The sequence below is a fragment of the Aquarana catesbeiana genome, linkage group LG02 (assembly GCF_042186555.1).
Source record: "Aquarana catesbeiana isolate 2022-GZ linkage group LG02, ASM4218655v1, whole genome shotgun sequence".
Taxonomy (NCBI): domain Eukaryota; kingdom Metazoa; phylum Chordata; class Amphibia; order Anura; family Ranidae; genus Aquarana; species Aquarana catesbeiana.
The window spans coordinates 518,237,778-518,258,813 of NC_133325.1; the positions used below are offsets into that span (position 1 = coordinate 518,237,778).

The 21,036-nt window shown below is 42.4% G+C and overlaps 1 protein-coding gene across 2 annotated transcripts in view; it reads right to left on the reverse strand.

Annotated features, from left to right (window-relative positions):
- Positions 1 to 257: 257 nt before the first annotated feature.
- Positions 258 to 21,036, reverse strand: part of MFSD4A (major facilitator superfamily domain containing 4A) — a 217,474-nt gene continuing 196,695 nt past the window's right edge. For both annotated transcript variants that reach the window (XM_073615798.1, XM_073615799.1), the window contains exon 10: positions 258 to 1,216. In XM_073615798.1, the coding sequence (XP_073471899.1) occupies positions 1,161 to 1,216 (56 nt within the window). In that variant the 3' untranslated portion in view covers positions 258 to 1,160. The remainder of the gene's footprint in view (positions 1,217 to 21,036) is intronic.

Below are 21,036 nucleotides of genomic sequence, written 5' to 3' on the forward strand. Positions count from 1 at the left end.
GGAAATGACCACATACAGAGATCTATAGCACTCTTTTCTGGTTAGCGCAGCACCCCTCCCTCTTCTACTTTGCTTTTTTGGGTTCATGCTTGGCCCTTTTATGGTGTGTGCAGTTGTCCAGTTGCATAGATCTTCCACAGCTCTCATCTTTTTTACCTATTCCTCTTTTCTTTTTCCAACTGGGTAGTGCAGGAATATCTTTCACTTTATAAGCAAAATCTGCTTTTTTGTGTTTACAGTACAAAGAAAAACCAATGAAACGTGTAAGATTTTATTAAACATTGACTTAAAAACAGAAACTGATTTTAGGTAAATTTGCCCTTCATACAACCCGCTGCCACTAAAAGCTAGGTACAGCACCCAAATACACGAATAAGCATTAGTAGTGTGACACACGTTGACTGTGTTTGCTTGCTCCCACGGTGTCTGCTGTTGCTATATATGGTGTTTTAAAGAGGAAGTAAACCCTGATGGGTTTTACTTCCTCTTTTGCTTGCTGCAAAGCCTGCAAATGAAAAGCATAATGGGCTAGTATGCATCGCATACTATGTGCCACTTACCTGCAAAAGAATCCAGTGATATCCCCTGTGTAGGCAACGTCCATCTTCTGGCCCCTCTTCCTTCCAGGCCGCGGACTCCGGCTCTGTGATGCGCACGGGAGCCGCGATTAACGGCACAGGCTAGGGAAGAAACGGCACTTAGTTTTGTTTCTTCCCCACGCATGCGCCGTTGGAACTTTCGGCGGACTTCAAGTGAAATATCTCCTAAACGGCGCACGTTTAGGAGATATTTCCACTACCTATAGATAAGCCTTATTCTAGGCTTACCTATAGGTAGAAGTCCAAAAAGTGGGTTTACAACCACTTTAATGATTATCAATAAAGTGGATGCAGTTTTCAAGTGTGCAGCCCTTTGGATTCCATTTCATTTATTCCACAGGCATGTTTCCCTCTAGTTCTGCCCCAGCACCACAGCCACGGACCCTGAACTGAAAAAGCCAACCAGTGTCTACATGTGATGTTTATTGCACTGTATTGGGTGCTATATTTAGGCTTTAAATGACAGAAGATTTAGCTAAGGGTTGCAACATTTTGACACGCAAGAAATGTTTGTTTTGCTCATGAAAAGCTGTTGTCTGTGCTTGTAAGCATGCCATACTTCTACCGTTGATATGGTTCTGTATCTCTGCCTTGTTCTGATGGTTTCCATGATGTATCTGTAAAGAAAATGTAGTGAGGAAAATGTTGCATAACTAGTATTTAAAGTATGTCAAGGGCCTTGCTCATTACAAAGGCAAATGCAATCATTAGTTTAACCACTTCCTCACTGGGCACTTAAACCCCCTCCCTAACCAGACTAATTTTCAGCTTTCTGTGCTCTCACATTTTGAATGACAATTACTCAATCATGCAACACTGTACTCATATGACATTTTTATCCTTCTTTTCACATAAATAGAGCTTTTTTTTTGGTGGTATTTAATCACCGCTGGGTTTTTTTATTTTCTGCGCTGTAAAAGAAAAAAGACCGAAAATTGTGTAAAAAAATAAATAAATAAAAAAAAAAAAATGCATTTTTCTTTGTTTCTGTTATAAAATTTTGCAAATTAGCAATTTTTCTTCATAAATTTTGGCCGAAATTTATACTGCTATATATCTTTGGTAAAAAAAAAAACTAAAATTGGTGTATATTATTTGGTCTTTGTGAAAGTTATAGACTCCACAAGCTATGATACCAATCTCTGAAAATTAATCACACCTGATGTACTGACGGCCATTCATTTCTTGAGACCCTGTAATGGCAGGAAAGTACAAATACCCCCCAAATTACCCCTTTTTGCAAAGTAGACATTCCAAGGTATTTAGTAAGAGACATGGTGAGTTTTTGAAGTTGTAATTTTTTTTCCCACAATTCTTTTGAAAATCAAGATTTATTTATTTTTTTCTCAAAATTGTAATTAGCAGGTTATTTCTCTCACACAGCATATGCATAGCACAAATTATACCCCAAAACACATTCTACTACTACTCCTGAGTATGGCGATACCACATGTGTGAGACTTTTACACAGTGTGGCCACATACAGAGGCCCAACATGCAGGGAGCACCATTAGGTGTTCTAGGAGCATAAATTACACATATAATTTCTTGACTACCTCTTGCACTTTTAAAGGCCTTGGAGCACCAGGACAATGGAAACACCCAAAAAATGACCCTATTTTGGAAAGAAAACACCCCAACATATAATCTGAGGCATAATGAGTCTTTTGAACATGTAATTTTTTTTTTCTACAAGTTTTTGGAAAATGTGGAAAGAAAATGAAAACGCATTTTTTTTTTTTTTTTTTTTTTTTTTTTTTTTTTTTACACAATGTTGTCCATGTATACAATATTTCTAACACATAGCATGTACATACCAAAAATTACACCCCAAAATAGATTCTCCTACTCCTCCCGAGTATAACGATATCACATGTGTGAGACTTTTCCACAGCCTGGCCACATAGAGAGGCCCACATGCAGGGAGCACTGTCAGGTGTTCTAGGGGCATAAATTTCAATTATAATTTGACTACACATGACACTTTTGTGAGGCACTGTAGTGGCATGGATGAGCATGAATGGGGATAGATGAGCCGTAGCTGAGTATGGCTGGGACGGCTGAGAATGCCTGGGGGTGGATGGGATGGATGAGCATTGCTGAGTATGGATGAGGATGTATGGATGGATGAGTATTGCTGAGCATGGATGGATGATGGATGAGGCTGGAATTGTCACAGAGCAGCGCTGTGGGCACTACAGATCCAGCACGCAGCGCTGCTGCACCCAATCTCTCCCCTCTCCGCTCACACTATACCGATCGGTACAGAGAGGGGAGAGAAGAAGTGGACAGGATGCCGGTTTGTTTACAAGTGATCGATCTGTCATTTGACGGAGCAATCACGTTGTAAACGGCCGCTGTCAGCGGGCATTTATCGTGATTCGTGAGGACCAGGCGGTCGCGGATACTCCCATGTGCGCGCCCGATTCTGGGAGGATGTCACTGTACGCCCTCCCAGATTTATCTAGCCGCGCTGTAGCTGTCATTCGGCTATGGCGTGATCGTTAAGTGGTTATGGTGGAATGGCATTTAATTCAAGTATCTCAAAAAGTAGTTTACCAACTTCCTGTCATTGTTCAGATGCACAGCTCTACACTTTGCAAACTCCCATCTTATTTAGTTTGACTAAGCCTATAGGTTGTTGGAATATTTGCCAGTTCAATTCCAAGATATACAAAGTAGAGTTTTGTGACACAAGGCAAAGCTATAGCAACAAAATATGGGGCTTATGCAAACATGGAAGATGGAGTACACATGATTATTTTTATGCACTTGTGTACTGTACATGCCTTGGTGTCCATAACCACACAATGCAAACTTTTTGATACTTAGTGTCCACTGCATGCATGCATCATTATATCAGGTACACCTGCTTGGTAATGCAAAATGGTTAAAGTGAACTGCAGTTACAATTTAATACATAAAGCATACTTGGTCAAGGGGTTGAAATATTGATTGAAAAACATAAGCAAGATGTGATGAGTTGAGACATAAGTTTCACAGTTTCGAAAACTGCTCACCTCTTGGGATTTGGGAAGAAATAAAATAAGAAGTCTAGAAATCCAAAACACATTTTACGACTGTGCTGTGCAGAAGGGCATTTACGAAAGGACAACAGCATCAACTGTTAAAGTAAAACACCATGCATGACTCCACTCTTGTTAGCTTAAAAAAAAAATATATAAAATTGGACAACACTGGGCATTGTGTCGCCAAAACTGCAAAGCAAAAGGTTAGAGAAACATTGCATGGTCTGATGTATATCAATATTTGATGACATATGCAGACAGTAGGGTCATAATTTGATGTACACGGTATGAATCCTGTTGGATAGGGTGGAATAGGAGGTTTGCTGCAATATTCAATCAAAAAATATACAGTAGCCACCTGAAGCTATAAAGTTAGCATGGACTGAAATAGCAAAGGATCAATGCCTACACCTTTTTTAACATATGCAGTGAGGAAGGATCTCATGCTCTTCTTGTGACAAAATGGGTCCTACTTAGTAATGAGTAGGTGTACATAATATATAGTATTCATTGAATGCATAATGTGTGAAGTTTTACTAAGCTCACAATTATTACTACTTCCAAATTGCTGTACTCTTGTGCATCCACAGTGATAGACTACAACAATTTAGTCTTCTTAGGACATCACGTGATGATGAAATGCGTCAAGTGGAACTCCCGATGTGTCATTTACGGTCTAGGTGGAACGCACGCACAGTATCTGGCGGCTTCCCAATAGGTCAGACACACATTGCCTGTATGTTTGTTTTTTAGCATAAGCTTTTTTTTATGTAAGCGATTTTATCTAATAAATTAGCGGTTTCCACACTGAGAGGATCCTTCTTCTTTTTTTAATTTTCCTTGCCATCCGAGCCATTGGGATATTTGTCTATCTACCAGCAAGGAGAGGACATCTACGGAAGGAGTCATCTAGGCTGTCTAAAGGGATTAGTTAATTAGCTCATGTTAATTAGGTTAGCTGTATTGTTAGAGTAATATGAGCAGGAGGTCTGCACCTCCACTTTGAGTGTATAAAAGCCTGTGTTTTGCAATAAAGGATATTCCTGTTTGAACTTGCATACAGCCTGCCTGGTGTTTGTTCTGAGCTATCACAACTGGACTAGAAAGGCACATAGCTGAAGTTCTAATCCCGGAGCATTGGATGACCGAACCATCAGACGTTGCGATTTGCAATCTGATTCAATAGCTGCAGAGGAGTGTCGGGAGAGTGGAACCGAGCGAGCAAGGGGCTCGTTACACAGAACAGCTCCCTAAAATACTATCAATTTTATTAAACCAATGCTTTGGAACCCAAACTGGGAAATTATGCAACAGATAAAAAATCTGTGGCATCCAAACCATTTTAATTAAATTACAGTGTCCAGCCACCAAGAGGGGAAGCCGGCTCCAAGCCCGACATTTCTGTTTTCATTTGGTCATGAGTGGGACTATATTTACTAGCTATATACTGTCTTGGATCTCTTGTAATGTAAATTCCCAGATACTTCATTTGGTTTACTACCCTTATTTGAGATATCTGTTGCGGTAAAGGCTCTCAGAGGATCTATTGTCAAGAGTACAGATTTTTCCCAGCTAATTGCTAGCCCGGAGAATTGTCCAAAGTCTCTGACCATGTTCATTGCTGCTCCCCAGAGAGGCCTGCGTATCTCCCAGAAACAGTAACACATTGTCCATGTATAACGCAACCTTCTCTTCTACTATTGCCCTCCTAAATCCCTGTACCTCCGGGGAAGATCTTAAAGCAATAGCCAGTGGCTCCATTGCAAGGGTGAAGAGCAGGGGCGATAATGGACACCCCTGCCTCGTCCCCCTCACCAACTGGAACCACTCAGAACACTCCATTTATTCTCACTTTAGCCCTAAGTGCCTCATATAATGTTCTAATCCATCTAATAAAATTGGGGCTGAATTGGAACTCCGCTAATATCCGCCAGAGATAGTGCCATTCAAGGCTATCAAAAGCCTTAATCACGTCAAGGGACAAGAAGGCCCTTGTCCCCTCATTTTCCATCGGTAACTGGAGGTTTAAGTATACCCTTATACTTCAAGCTGATTTTTCCCCTCCTTTGGCAATACAATAATTGTTGCTTCTGTCAAAGATGGGGGTAATTTACCCTCCCCGGCTGCCCAGTTAAGTACTTCCAATAGTTTTGGAAGCAATATGCTTCCATAATGCTTGTACGCTTCTATTGGCAAACCATCTGGTCCTGGGGCTTTCTGGTTTGCCATAGTTGCTGTTGCATTTTGTAATTCTTGCAGTGTTATTGGGGCCTCCAGTCCCTCTCTTTTGAGAGTGACGGGATCCTCGGCCTTCTAGAAAAAAAAAAGTCCCACATCTCACCCTCTACATTTAACTGTGATGTATTATACAGTTCTTCATAATCATTTTTGAATGTATTCGCTATTTCTGGGACGTACCTAGAGATTCTATCCCCCTCCACCGAAATAACAGGTATGACAGAAGAGGATGCATTTGCCTTGACTATTAGGGCCAACATATGTCCCACTCGTTCTCCCTCCCCCGAAGAAGCATTGTTTTTTAAATAACCTCTCATTTTCTGCTTTCGTCAAGACCAATTTCTTGTATTCTTCCCGTTCCTCTGACCAGTCCCTATATCTATCGGGCGTCGGATCCTCCACATACCATGCTTCTGCTACTCTCACTCTCTCCCCAGCGGCGATCTTTTTTTCCCTTGTTCGTTTCTTAATATTTGAAATTTGCTGTATCCGTACTCCCCAAAGGAATGACTTTAAGGTGTCCCAGATCACTCCCAGTAGGGCTGACTCCGCGTTTACCTCTATAAATTCTCTTAAGTCGGTTAATATTATTTCTGGATCCTCCATTAATTCCAGACAGAAGGGGTTTATTTTCCAGTCACTCCCTCTGTGGCTACTCCCAATTTTTACTGAAAAAAAACACGGGTGAATGGTCCAAAAGGCCTCTCGGGTTGTAATTTGCCTCCTCTATCATATGCAGAGCCTCTTCATTGCATAACACAAGATTAATTCTGGATAATGTGGAGTGTGTCTTAGAGAAACAAGAGTATTGTTGTACCTCTGGATTCCACTTCCTCCAAATATCCACCAGCCCTGTTTCCTCGCAAAATTGGAGGAGCAGGCTACTGGGTATAATACCCAGTGGAGCCCCAGCTGGGAACCTGTCCAATATCCTATCCATTGTCATATTAAAATCCCCCGTCACTATAACGGGTACATTTGGTTTGTCCACAATAAACTTCATTAGTTTATTCAGGATCTCTACACCAAATGGCGGGGGGATATAAACATTGGCCAGCACACACACCTGGTTCTCCACCGAGCAAAAAAGAAAAACAGATCCATATTCGTCTATCTTGCTCTGCCTACAGGAGAATACCACCCCTGATTCTACCAAGATACTCACCCCCTTGAATAGGAGGTGTGAACAGAGTGGTATTGGACCTGTAAGTGCAAATTGTATCTTTTTCAAGGTGTGTCTCCTGCAAGCAGAGTATTTTAACCTTACTTGTGTCAGCCATAGAAAAAAATGCTAGTCTTTTAGATGGATCCCTCATCCCCCGGACATTCCAAGAGCATACCTTTTAGCCTTCTGGATTGCCTCATGAACTTTTCTCTCCTCTCATTTTGGTAGCTGTCATTTTCCTCTCTCTCTTTCCTCTTCCAAATAATCCCACCACTATCCCTCCTCCTTCTACCCTCTCCTTTATACTCCCAATCATTCACTCCCCAAACACCCCCCCCCAACATCTATTCCCCCTCTTCCTCCCCCTGCCCTTCTTTGGGCCTACACCGAGTGCTTCTAAAATGACCGTACCCTCTAGCCAAGGTGAAATGTACAAATTCCTTTGTGATCCATTTCTATTGTGTAATGCTCCCCAAAAATAGGAGCGAAAACCAAGTGCTAAAAAAAGTTAATTATCCACAAACACAAAATCCCCTTTATCTGAAGAAAGTACACTCTTGTTGTTCCCCCTAACCCTTTACAACCCCCCCCCCATAATCACTCTATCACTCGTGTATTTATCCAAAAAGTAAAATTTACAAAAAGAGACCCCAAAAAAAGGGGGAAGAAGGGAAAAAAAAGAAAAAAAAAAAACTCAGGAAAAATGTTTTCTTCAGTTACATAGTTCTATATAGTTCTTACATAGTTATGCTTCTTCCCCCCCCCCCCGTAGTATCCCCTCGTTTGTATCCAACCACATTGTCACTTCTGCTGGTGAGATTGTTATCTACAATCTTGCCGGGGACAGCGTCGCATAATTAATTTTTATTTTATTTTATTTTTTTAATTTTTAATGTTTCTGTAGCTCCAGGGAAAAATCTGGGTATATGATAATCCTAGCTCCATTAGACAATATAATTTTAATTTCTCTTGCTTTTTGAAGTATGGCAACTTTGCCCTTTATATTATAGGAGTTTAATGAGAAAGGGCCTCGACTGACCTCCTGGTGGTGGTGCTCTAAATGGAACTCTGTGTGCCCGCTGAATTGCAAAAAAATTTTTGACAAAGAGTCTTTGCCAAAGATCCATTTAAACCAGTCCTCCATGTATTCTGTTGGATTAATGCATTCACTTCGCTCAGGGAGACCCACAACCCATAGATTCTTCTACGCAATCTATTTTCCATGTCATCCATTTTATTTATATATATATATATATATATATATATATATATATATACACACATACTCAGTTGTTCCCTTATTGATTTTATCTTTTGTTTCAACAAGTTTAAGTCATCTTCTACCGAGCCAAGTCTCCCCTCTAAAGTGGTTGTCTGCTTGCATACCTCTTGTACATCATGCCTTAAAAATGATACATTTTCTTTTATACAGTTAAGTTGGTCAGACATTTCACATAGTGAGGACTTACAATTGATTGCTTGGAGGATATCTTTCAGGGATGGCTCTCCCTCTGCTAGGGCTCTGGCTCCTGGGACTGAAACCAGTGTCTCTCCCTCTGTCGCTTTGACCGCTGCAAGTTCACTCTCCTCCTGTGCTGCTGCTTGGCCCTGGTTCTTCCTTCCCACAGAGGGGCAAGTCTGGGAATGAGATTGCTGTACCCCCCCCAGCCTGTCCACCCTTCGTGGGTGTCTGACCCGGTCTATGGGCAAACCGCTCCAGCTTTGCTGCCTTTTCCTTAAGCACGTGCTGCGATTGTGAACCGGCGCCGTCCTGCGTGGCCGCCTCCTCTGCTTCTCTCTTCATTGTCATGGCGGGGGACATGCCCGGTGTGTTCAAGCACCTTCCCCGCTGAGATACTCGTATGCCCCCGCAGCTCTATCCTGGGTGTTTGCTATTATCCCTCACAGGGCTATCCACCGCTCAGCGTTTCCCCCCCCCCAACACACCGGATTACAGGATATCCAGCGTGGGAGCAGGTGTGAGGTCCAGGCTGCTGCAGCCTCTCACCTCAACATCCGGTCACGCCCCACCAATTAGGCTGACTTTTCTAGTTGTACAACAAGGAGGTCATTGCATTCTGGTGAGTGTGGATTGTTCTATATGGGCACATATTGAAATATCAGTAAAAAGGTGATCTTGGTGTGAAGATAGAAGCATTTTCTTCACTGGACTGTTATTATTGTTTGGATCCTGTCAAGGAGTTGCACTATTTTCTTTTAAATTTGGACTGAGCACATATGTTGTTAATATAAAAAAAAAAAAGTTTTGTAGATTAATATTATTGTTTCACATTGTTCTTGCTAGCAAACGCTGTCTAGTACTTTTTTCTGTAAAGCTGCAAATTTGCCTGGGCAGGAAGGAGATGAAAGTGCCCGGTATTGAAGTGGTTAAAGATGAAAGCTAGAAGCTGATCCGTTGCCATGCCCAGCTGCTCCAGTCTTAGTAAATGCCTCTCTGTGTATTGTACTCAATAAATATATACAGTATCTCACAAAAGTGAGTACACCCCTCAGATTTTTGTAAATATTTTATTATATCTTTTCATGTGACAACACTGAAGAAATTACACTTTGCTACAATGTAATTTAGTGAGTGTACAGCTTGTATAACAGTGTTAATTTGCTGTCCCCTCAAAATAACTCAACACACAGCCATTAATGTCTAAACCATGGCAACAAAAGTGAGTACACCCCTAAGTGAAAATGTCCAAATTGGGCCCCATTAGCCATTTTCCCTCCCCGGTGTCATGTGACTCGTTAGTGTTACAAGGTCTCAGCTGTGAATGAGGAGCAGGTGTGTTAAATGTGGTGTTATTGCTCTCACTCTCTCATACTGGTCACTGGAAGTTCAAAATGGCACCTCATGGCAAAGAACTCTGAGGCTCGGAAAAAAAGAAAGCCTACGCTATAAGAAGATTTCCAAGACCCTGAAACTGAGCTACAGCATGGTGGCCAATACAACGGTTTAACCGCTTCCCGACCGCCTCACGCAGATATACTGTGGCAGAAGGGCACCTACAAGCAGATTAATGTACCTGTACGTCGCCCTTTAAGAGGTGGTTCGCAGGAAAAGCCGGGATGCGTGCGCATGCGCAGTTGTCATTGTCGGTCCGCAGCGTGACGATGAGTCAGACGCCGTCACGCTGGAGAGGCTTTAAAAGCGGGGTTTTCCCTGCCAGCTTCTGTCGTTCCCCTTATTGATGTGCTGGGCAGATGGACTTTCCCTACGGCAATGCTGCTATAAACTATTTCGACCATCAGTAGTAAGTCTATTAGCTACTTCCTCATTCTTCAGCAATGACCCATTATATCTTTATTTATATGATTCAAAACTTAGTCCATTTTTTATGCTTATATCTTTAGGTTCTTTGTGGTAGTTTGCAGACGTATTTCCAGGTCTAGTTCACCCACCAGCTGTCTGTGGGCGTTCCGGCCCTGTATGCTGCCCACTTCCTGACTGCCATCCTGCTGCAGTATAAGAACCGTCCTTTCGCATATACAGCAATCTGGCTCTTTACCATCCTTTTGGATGTAACCCCTCGCTACCCATGAATTGATTCTATTAGAGGTACACTTTTATATCTCCATTTTGGATGTTTTTTCACCCCCATACATAATGTCATTGCTAGCCAACCCTATTGAAGCTGATATTACCTACTTTAATGCCCTTGTATTTGACTTTTCTCCTTTCCAGAGAATTTCATTTACTTCTAGAATTTTTATCCCTCTCTGCATGCCTTTTCAGTGAGGTGTGGATTGAAGAGCAAAACATCTGCCATTGCACAAATCTATATATTTTTCTTAAATAAATCTTTCTCTACAGGTAAGACTGATAAGTAATTTGTGACACGGTGGTTGATGTGTTTTTTTTTTTCTTTGAAAGTTACAATATTATTCTGATACACATAATATGCTGTATATTTTTTTGATGTATGAAATATATATAAATTTTTCATTTTTTTTCATTTGTATTTCCCATTTATATTATATTTTTTCCTTGTGATTAAATCAATATAGCTTATGACTGTAAATTCAGAAGCAGACATTTAACTCTTATTGTTTATATATATTTTTCTATTTTTATAGTTGACCAAAATATCACAATATATCTCCTGAAGAACTCCTACTGTAAACAAGCATCTCCCCGTTCTGCTTAGTGACACTGTCACTGATCTCTGCTTCCTGTGATCGGGAGCGGCAATCAGTGTAGTGTTACACATAGCCCCTCCCCCCCACAGTTAGAAACACTCACTAGGACACAACCCCTACAGCGCCACCTAGTGGTTAACCCCTTCACTGCCAGTGACATTCTTACAGTAATCAGTGTAATTTTTTAGCATTGATCGCTGTATTAATGCCAATGGTCCCAAAAATGTGTCAAAATTGTCCGATGTGTCCGCCATAATGTCGCAGTCACGATAAAAATCGCTGATTGCTGCCATTACTAGTAAAAAAAAAAATTATAAATAAAAATGCCATAAAACTATCCCTTATTTTGTAGACGATACCTTTTGCGCAAACCAATCAAACACTTATTGCGATTTTTTTTTTTTTACCAAAAATATGTAGAAGAATACGTATCGGCCTAAACTGAGGAAAAAAAAATGTTTTAAAATATTTTTTGGGGATATTTATTATAGCAAAAAGTAAAAAATTTGTTTTTTTTCGAAATTGTCGCATTTTTTTGTTTATAGCACAAAAAAATAAAAACCGCAGAGGTGATCAAATACCACCAAAAGAAAGCTCTATTTGTGGGGTAAAAAAGGATGTCAATTTTGTTTGGGAGCCACGTCGCACGACCACGCAATTGTCAGTTAAAGCGACGCAGTGCCGAATCACAAAAAGTGCTCTGGTCAGGAAGGGGGTAAATTCTTCCGGGGCTGAAGTGGTTAACAGGACAGGATCCACTCAGAACAATCCTCACCATGGTCAACCAAAGAAGTTGAATGCTCAGCGTCATATCCAGAGGTTGTCTTTGGGAAATAGACATATGAGTGCTGCCAGCATTGTTGCAGAGGTTGAAGGGGTGGGGGGACAGCCTGTCCGTGCTCAGACCATATGCCGCACAATGCATCAAATTGGGCTGCATGGCTGTCGTCCCAGAAGGAAGCCTCTTCTAAAGATGATGCACAAGAAAGCCCACAAAAACAGTTTGCTGAAGACAAGCAGACTAAGTTGTCATGTGGTCTGATGAGACCAAGATAAACTTATTTGGTTCAGATGTTGTCGTGTGTGGCGGAAAACCGGGTGAGGAGTACAAAGACAAATGTGTCTTGCCTACAGTCAAGCATGGTGGTGGGAGTGTCATGGTCTGGGGCTGCATGAGTGTTGCCGGAACTGGGGAGCTACAGTTCATTGAGGGAACTATGAATGCCAATATGTACTGTGACATACTGAAGCAGAGCATGATCCCTTCCCTTCGGAGACTGGGCTGCAGGGCAGTACTCCAACATAACGACCCTAAACACACCTCCAAGACGACCACTGCCTTTCTAAAGAAGCTGAGGGTAAAGGTGATGGACTGGCCAAGCATGTCTCCAGACCTAAACCCTATTGAGCAACTGGGGGGCATCCTCAAACGAGAGGTGGAGGAGCGCAAGGTCTCTAACATCCACCAGCTCTGTGATGTTGTCATGGAGGAGTGGAAAAGGACTCCAGTGGCAACCTGTGAAGCTCTGGTGAACTAAGAGGGTTAAGGTAGTGCTGGAAAATAATGGTGGCCACACAAAATATTGGCACTTTGGGCCCAATTTAGACATTTTCACTTAGGGGTGTACTCACTTTTGTTGCCAGCGGTTTAGACATGGCTGTGTGTTGAGTTATTTTGAGGGGATAGAAAATTTACACTGTTATACAAGCTGTACAATCACTACTTTACATGGAGCAAAGTGTAATTTCTTCAGTGTTGTCACATGAAAATATATATAATAAAATATTTACAAAAATGTGAGGGGTGTACTCACTTTTGTGAGATACTGTATGTGTTTTTTACATGTAGTCTTGAAAAAATGCACTGTTAGTGCCTAAAACGATTCTTAGAACTGCATAAGTGTAGTGTTTCGTTTAGGATATTCTATACCTGCATTTTAAATCAGCCATGCTAACCCTATATTCCTGAAAGCAAAGATGCTTCTACTGTGCTACAAACCTCCATTCCAATTAACTACGCTTGACTCTAAAAATATTTAATTCATTTGCTAAATACACATGCTCCCTGGTCAAACTTTCTTAAACTGTATCTGTCTCAAGCCTTGTATTTTGCCTGCTCGTTGTCTCCCACCTATAGGAATATGAGTTGTTTATAATAAAGTGTTCCTGACCAAAGATTATGATTTTGCCTGTGGGTACAGTGGTTCTGCTACATCTTATTCTGCTACATCTTAAGAACTGTACAGTTCTGCCCTTGTTCATCTATAACAAAAATAATTTACTTCCAACTTCCAAGGGATCAAGGCATTGATTTTTACTGGTTACACTATAGCAATTATTTCCTGTAAACTAGGTCAGCTAAAAGTGGCCAAAAAGGTACTAATGTAAGAGAATATTGCTATTGTAGCTCAAAAATATTGATGGCTGTGTGGAAATTTTGATTCAACATTAGCTGTCAAATTTGAAGATTTGGGTAATTTGTGTGATCTTTAGATCAAGCCTTTCCAACTCTGACTGCATTTTTGATAATTATGATCGGACATAAAAGAAATGTAAGAGTCTCATTTATGGTCTCATTTATGGCTACTATAAAACCGATTGTATAAAGGTAATTTTGCATTTTCTTAGATTTCTCTGGTACATACTGTGCTTAGTTTTTCTCTTGAAGTTTTGTTCGGATTTCACCCCAACACTGGCATGCAAGAAATTTGTAGATAGTATAATTTTGCTGTACGTCTGTGCTACTGTAAAGAGTTTTTTTTTTTAATGAATGCTACATGTGCAAGCATTGAGAGCATAACTATGATGCCCCGTACACACGGTCGGACTTTCTTCGGACATTCCGACAACAAAATCCTAGGATTTTTTCCGACGGATGTTGGCTCAAACTTGTTTTGCCTACACATGGTCGCACAAAGTTGTCGGAATTTCCGATCGCCAACAACGCGGTGACATACACCACGTACGACGTGACTAGAAAAGGCCGGTTCAGAACCAAGCGCGGCACCCTTTGGGCTCCTTTTGCTAATCTCGTGTTAGTAAAAGTTTGGTGAGAGACGATTCGCGCTTTTTCAGACTCGTGGCTTTCAGATCGTTTTCTGCCGTTCAGTTTGTGCTTGTGGGTTTGTATCTGCTCTTCAGTGCGTGCAGTCAGTTCGTATCAGAGTCTTCTGTGTGATCTTGCCTGCTCGTTGCTGTTTTTCAGGTCGCTCTTCACAGGCCTTGCTGTTCTTCAGTGCGTTCTGTTACTTCGTTCTGAGCAGCCGACCATTTTCTAGCCATGTTTCGTATGCGTACTCCTCGTAGCGTTCGTGCTGTGCGGGGGCTTGGTGTTGGGGTCCTGACCTTGACACAAGTCCAGTCCATGAACAGGGTGGGGAGGAGTTCATGGACCAAGAATTGGTTGCTTCAGTGTGACCAGTTCTCTCATATGCCTTTGCTCCGTGAGATCCGTGAGAATAATCCTGATGATTTCAGGAACTTTCTCAGGATGACGGACCCCGTATTTCACCGTTTGTTGGCTTCGCTGACCCCCTATATCAGCAGGCAGGATACCTGCATGAGGCAAGCCATCACTCTGAAGCAGAGGTTGGTCGCTACCTTGCGGTATTTGGCCACAGGGAGAAGTCTGCAGGACTTGAAGTTCTCGACAGGCATCTCCCCCCAGGCTCTGGGTATCATCATCCCAGAGACCTGTTCTGCCATCATACAGGTCCTGCAGAAGGAGTATATGAAGGTAAGATTTTTTTCCTTTTATATCACATTTTATTGTATTGAATGTTTGCTAATATCTTGTATTTCTTTCCTCATTCCCTAATTACCATGCTTGTAATATGCTGTGAATGTCCCCTTTGTTCTCATGCATGCTGGATTTTTATGTAATTATTATTTTATGTCCTTCATACATATTTGCCCTTCAATAACCTCTCCAGCATGGTGTCTCCTGCCCTATGTTCAACTCATGTAGTCACTTAACAATGTATTTTATCAGCTCCATAGTAGTGCTTTACCCCAAACACCCCCTAAAATGTTTGGAAATGTTATTTTTGATTTAAATTCAGGCAGAGTGCCCGAGGCTTTTTTTTGTGGTGTCCCCAAATTTTTTGTAACCCTCCCTCCCCCCAACTGCTAAGTCAGCTGATCCCAATTCTCTATCCTCAATCATCTATCTGCTGACTTTGCCAAACCCATACACACTATACCCATCTCTTTACTGGTCAGATTTATGGATGAATTCCCCAAAGCATGTAGTGCAAGGGCCTGCCTGTATACTTTCCAATGGTACTGTTTAAAGTTCTTGTATCCTATTATTATCTTGATAGGTAATAGCAGAATGTTCAAATGTGCTCAAATGTGTACAGTGTGTATTTATATCTTTGTATTCAGACACTTCTTACCTGTCCAGTGGGCTGCCAATAGTGTAACTAAGGAGGGGCTGTTCCAAGTAATACCCATTATTTAGGCATTCATCTCTCAATGAAGTGAAGAGGGTTACCTGTCCAAGAGTCCCCCCCCCCCTATAATGTTAGAAATGGCCCATGAGAGGGGGGGGGGGAATATGATAGGTGTACCTTATACTTTGTTGTTGTTAAATTCCCCTTAATAAATGCTATCTGGAGGTTGCCCCATAATGTTTGTGTCTAATCTGCTTGCCATGTTTCTGTGAAAAAATAGTAATGTTTATTGTTTTTTCCTCAACAGTTTCCTTCCACGCCACAGGAATGGCAGACCGTGGCCTCCCACTTTGCCCAGCGGTGGGACTTTCCTAACTGCGGAGGGGCAATTGATGGGAAACACGTCCACATCGTACCACCACCCAACTCGGGGTTGTACTATTATAATTACAAGGGGTTTAATAGTATAGTGATGTTGGCAGTGGTGTCGGCTAATTACGAGTTCCTGTATGTGGACGTGGGGAAGAATGGCCGGATGTCCGATGGTGGAGTCATTGCCCAGACGGAGTTCTACAGGCGTCTCCAGAATGGCAGCTTGGACTTGCCACCTCCAGAGGACAATGTTGAAGGTCTCCCATTTGTGTTCGTTGCTGATGAAGCATTTGCGCTGGGGGACCACCTGATGCGGCCATTCCCGATGAGGACCCGCACCCCCGAACAGAGGGTTTTTAATTACCGGCTGGCCAGAGCCCGAAGAGTGGTGGAGAACACATTTGGAATCCTGGCCAGCCGGTTCCGATTATTTCTGACACCCATCCATATGGCGGAGTATAAACTGAACCATATAATACTTGCCTGCTGTGTTCTCCATAATTTTTTAAGAAAACATTCAGCCAACTATGCTGGCTCAGTTGGGCCTGAGGCCGGAATCCCAAATCCATCAACACTGACGGCGCTTGAAAGTGGCCGTCCTGGCTTGCCCTCCCTGAATGCCCGTGATGTCCGGTTACGCTACCTGGAGTTCTTTGTGGGTAGGGGGGCCATCAATATGCCAGAGAATCTGTGACACCTTTTTCAAATAAAAAACAAACAAAAGAAATTCTTGGACATTTACTGCTTGTGTTTGTTTTAGCTGACCCTGACAGAAATGTTTTGAGTGCAGAAAATGTCGTGATTGGGTAACCTTATAAAAAATAGTGTTGGCTGGTACTTCCTAAATGCCAAAACACATTTCACTACAAGTGCACTTGCAACTGCACTGAACCTGCACTTGTAGTGCAAAGTGTAATTGCCCTTAGGAAATAACCCCCATTTGTGCATAAAACAGCAATTACATCACCCCAAAAGTGTTGTAGTGTTGAGACAATAATCCACACATTCTTGAGTATACACTTTTTTATAGCTGCACAATCACATGTGCATTTACGCAAGGTTTTTAAAACAAACCAACATGTTTGTTGTGTAACAATTTTTGCAGTAGCATTATCAAAAATCGAAATATCCATTTCAGATAAAACAGGCCTGTGTAAAACCAACAAGAAAGCCAAAAAGCTTGAACTTACAAATTTCACATATGGTAAAACCTGAAGGCTATATCAGACATGAGTATTTAGGAACTGTGTTTGATATAGCGTTCAGATGGGGGGAAATCACCCCTGGAAAAGCCAAATTTGGAAGATGCACACCAATTTACAAATGTCAACATGTGCTATCTGCCATCAGGGGGGATCAAGGGACGTGTTTTGGGGGAGCAAGCCCTTCCTCAATGCGACTTTATAATCGAGAAAGGGGTTGCACCCCCAAAACGCGTCCATTGATCTCCTGTGATGGCAGATAGCACATGTTGGCACACTGTGTGCATTCTCCAAATTTGGCTTTTCGAAACATTGTAAAAATTTTAGTAACATAAAACAGGTGATTTTGTGGGGTTTAAATTCGCCCCAAAACATCAATGATGTTATTATTATTTTTTTTAATAACATCAGTGATTTGTTGCTGGATGTTTTGCAATTGGAGATTACACCCCATGATCTCCCCGATGAGTATCTGGGCACTTTCAGATCTAAAGCGTTCTGGATCACGATCACCTAAAAAGAGATAAAGAACAAAAAAAAAGGTCTCAAAAATCTGCCACCATCCATCTCTTTTACCTGAGTCTGTGGTCGCAGACACTCACCTGTTGTGGTGCCAATCTCCACCACATCTTCTTCTTCCTCCTGCTCAGCTTCTTGGGTTTGCGGTATTTCCCCTTCTTCCAGAGAGGGGGGGGGTCTCTGGTCTCCTGGGATGAGGGGTGTCCGAGTCTTTTCTCCCCTATGTAAAACAAAAATGGTATAATTAGCACACAGATATTTGATGGCAGAACTAGAAATAGGAAACATTGCTTGGAAGTGGGGTACAATTGTCTATTTTAGCCGAGTTCCAAGATGTATATTTTTTATTGCCCTTTGTCAAGCTGCAATACTTTACCTGTTTGGTACAAGCTTCACAGATGTAGCCCCCCTATAGTATACACTGGAGCACCTGAGTGGCCCCCCTAATAAAAAGGGTGTTCTGGGGTCCCACACTAGTGCTCCAGTGTCCAGATGTGAAAACAGCTGCTCAGTGTCCTCTCCTTACACACAATCTAGTTGGCATTTCATTCTAGTAACAAACCCATCTACACAAACAAATATTTGGCATCCAAGTAGGCCCCCAAAAATGTGTGAAAATGCAATGGTGTTCTAGAGGCCGAAAGAAAAATGTTTGATACGAACGAATAATGGGCCCATGAACATTAAAGTTGACCTTTTGAAACGTTACAATTACTAAAAGCATATGGAGCATAACGAACGGAATAAAGACAGAAAGAATAGGAACACAGCACAACTACTTACTTTTTTGCAGCACTCTCCGGATCTTTCGGTACTGCTCTGGCTCTTTCAACTTCAGGTCCGACCACCGCTTCCTGAGCTGATCTTTCGATCGTCGTACCCCGAAATTCCTCTCAAGACTCCTGACCACTTTCGCCATGATCTTGGCCTTTCGGATGTTGGGGTTGGGGTAAGGCCCATATTTTCCGTCCTAGTCGGACTTCTTCATGATGTCGACCATCTCCAACATCTCCCCAAATGACATATTTGTGGCCTTAAAACGTCTCCTTCTGGATCGGGACGTGCCTGGATCCGGGCTTTCCTCCTCCTCCTCCTCGTTGTTAGAATTAGCACGCACCTGCTGTAACTCCGCCATGTGCTCTTCACCCACTGCGCCGAACGAAAAGGGGCGGAGAATAGACTAGAAAGAACGTCAGGGGCGGGCGGAGTTACACGCATGCGCAGTGTGTATAAAGCATAACACGCGTGCGTATTACGTACAATCTGTGAGCGGAGGAAGGAGCATTGGACGCGCCGATCGTAAGAACGAAGGTAAGAGCCAAACTTGTGCCTATACTGCTTCTAGATTGAGGCCTATATTGTAACAAGATTAGGAGAGTTTTGTCTGACATTAGGCTTTGTCTTGTGTTGTGTCTTGCAGTGAACATGGATATCTTAATGAAAGATAATGACTTCATGTCAGTATTCATAGATATGCTAAGTGAGCTGCCCTGTCTGTGGGAGATTACCCACCCCCATTTCAAGAACCAAGCAAAGAGCAAGGCAGCACTGGAGCAATTGTGTGAAATTGTGAAGCAGGTGATCCCCACGGCAGACATCACTTATTTAAAGATTTTCATTGGTGGCCTGAGGAGCACATATCTGAGGGAGCACAAGAAAGTCCTGCATTCACAGAGATCCGGAGCAGCAGATGACATCTATGTCCCCAGGATGTTGTACTATGACAGGCTGCATTTTCTGGCAGGCCAGACTGAACCCAGGCCATCCCTCTCCAGTCTTCCTTCCACGCTTCCTTCCCCCCCGGCTGAGGCTTCTGACGCCCAACCTGGGCCTTCCAGGCCACATGTGGAGGAGCCCAGATTGAGCCAGGTATAGCATTCCTCTAAATATTTCTGCTTGTCCAATCAATGATGTTAACTAGATGTTAGTTGGGAGTACTAATTTAGGATTGTGATTGATGATGCAAAACATTACAACCATGTCCCTTTTTCATACACAGGGAAGTCTCAGCCAGGAGGTGGCCGGGCCAAGCCTGCTGGCTGATATCAAGGTCCATCCACCACACCTGAAAACAGAAAGTGGCAGTAGGACGAGTACCCTAGAGGAGGCGGCTATAGCATTCTTTTGGAGGGCTACAGAGGTCCTGAGAGCACCCCACACCATGCAGGAGAACATTGCTGCATTCATAGCATATAAAATGCAGAGGATGGAGGAGGGCCAAAAAGCCATGTGTGAGGCCCTCATATCAGAGGCTCTGGAGAAAGGTATGAGGGGCCAAATTACACCTCACACACAGCTTTGGGATGGTCCTCCTCCTCCTCCTGCAGGTCCTCCTCCTCCCTCTCCTCCAGGTCCTCCCAGTCCTCCTCCAGGTCCTCCCAGTCCTCCTCCTCCTCCAGGTCCTACTCCTCCTCCTGCCACATCACATCTCCAACTGCACAGCCACAGCCCGGAAGGAAGCGTGGAAGGAAGACCAGACAGTGATTGCCCTGGGTTCAGTCTGGTTGGCCAAAAGTTGCAGCCTCTTGTGGTACCACAGCCTGGGGACACAGATGTCTCTGCAAATTCTGGACCAGATTGCCCTCCCTTACATATGGACTCCTCAGGCCACCAATTTTGATGTTGAAGAATTGATGTCTGCCGTGGGGGTCCCAGGCTTCACTAATTTCTCCTGTTGATCCAGTGTTGCCTTCCTCTTTGTTTGGTTCTAATACCTTAATAAAGGATTTTTGTTTTGAATTATACTCTCCTATGTGTTTTACTTCAAAAATGACAGTTGGTTTGTGAGGATTCAGGTACATTTCAAATATACAATGTGAAATGAACAAGGGACACCAACACCAAACAATCTCCTGGAGATTAAATAATAAAAGATCTCAATGGTGTTGGGGTAACTTGACACACAAAACACACACAAAAATATTCTGGAGTAAAAATAAAAATAACATTGAACAAAGATCAGCCTTGGAAAAAATCCAAACATTAAAGAAAAAAAAAGGCTGAAAATCCAAAAAAAAAAATAAAAAAAAAATAAAACTGTCAGATGTGACAACTAATAACAATATATTGAGGGAATCCCACTAAAAAAACACAAATAAAAGTTTGTGAGAAGTGTGTGTGAATATGAGCAGCAAAACGACTTAATTCTTGTCGCATTATAAAGAAGAAGAGAGTGCGCTGTATTAAACCATTTTTAACATTGCAGCGTGACGAAAGTGCTGTATCCATTACGAACGCAGTTTACCAGAACGAGCTGTCCCGTGTCGGAATTTCTTCTGAGCATGCGTGGCACTTTGTGCGTCGGAACAGGCCACACACGGTCGGAATTGACGCGATCGGATTTTGTTGTCGGAAAATTTTATCTCCTGC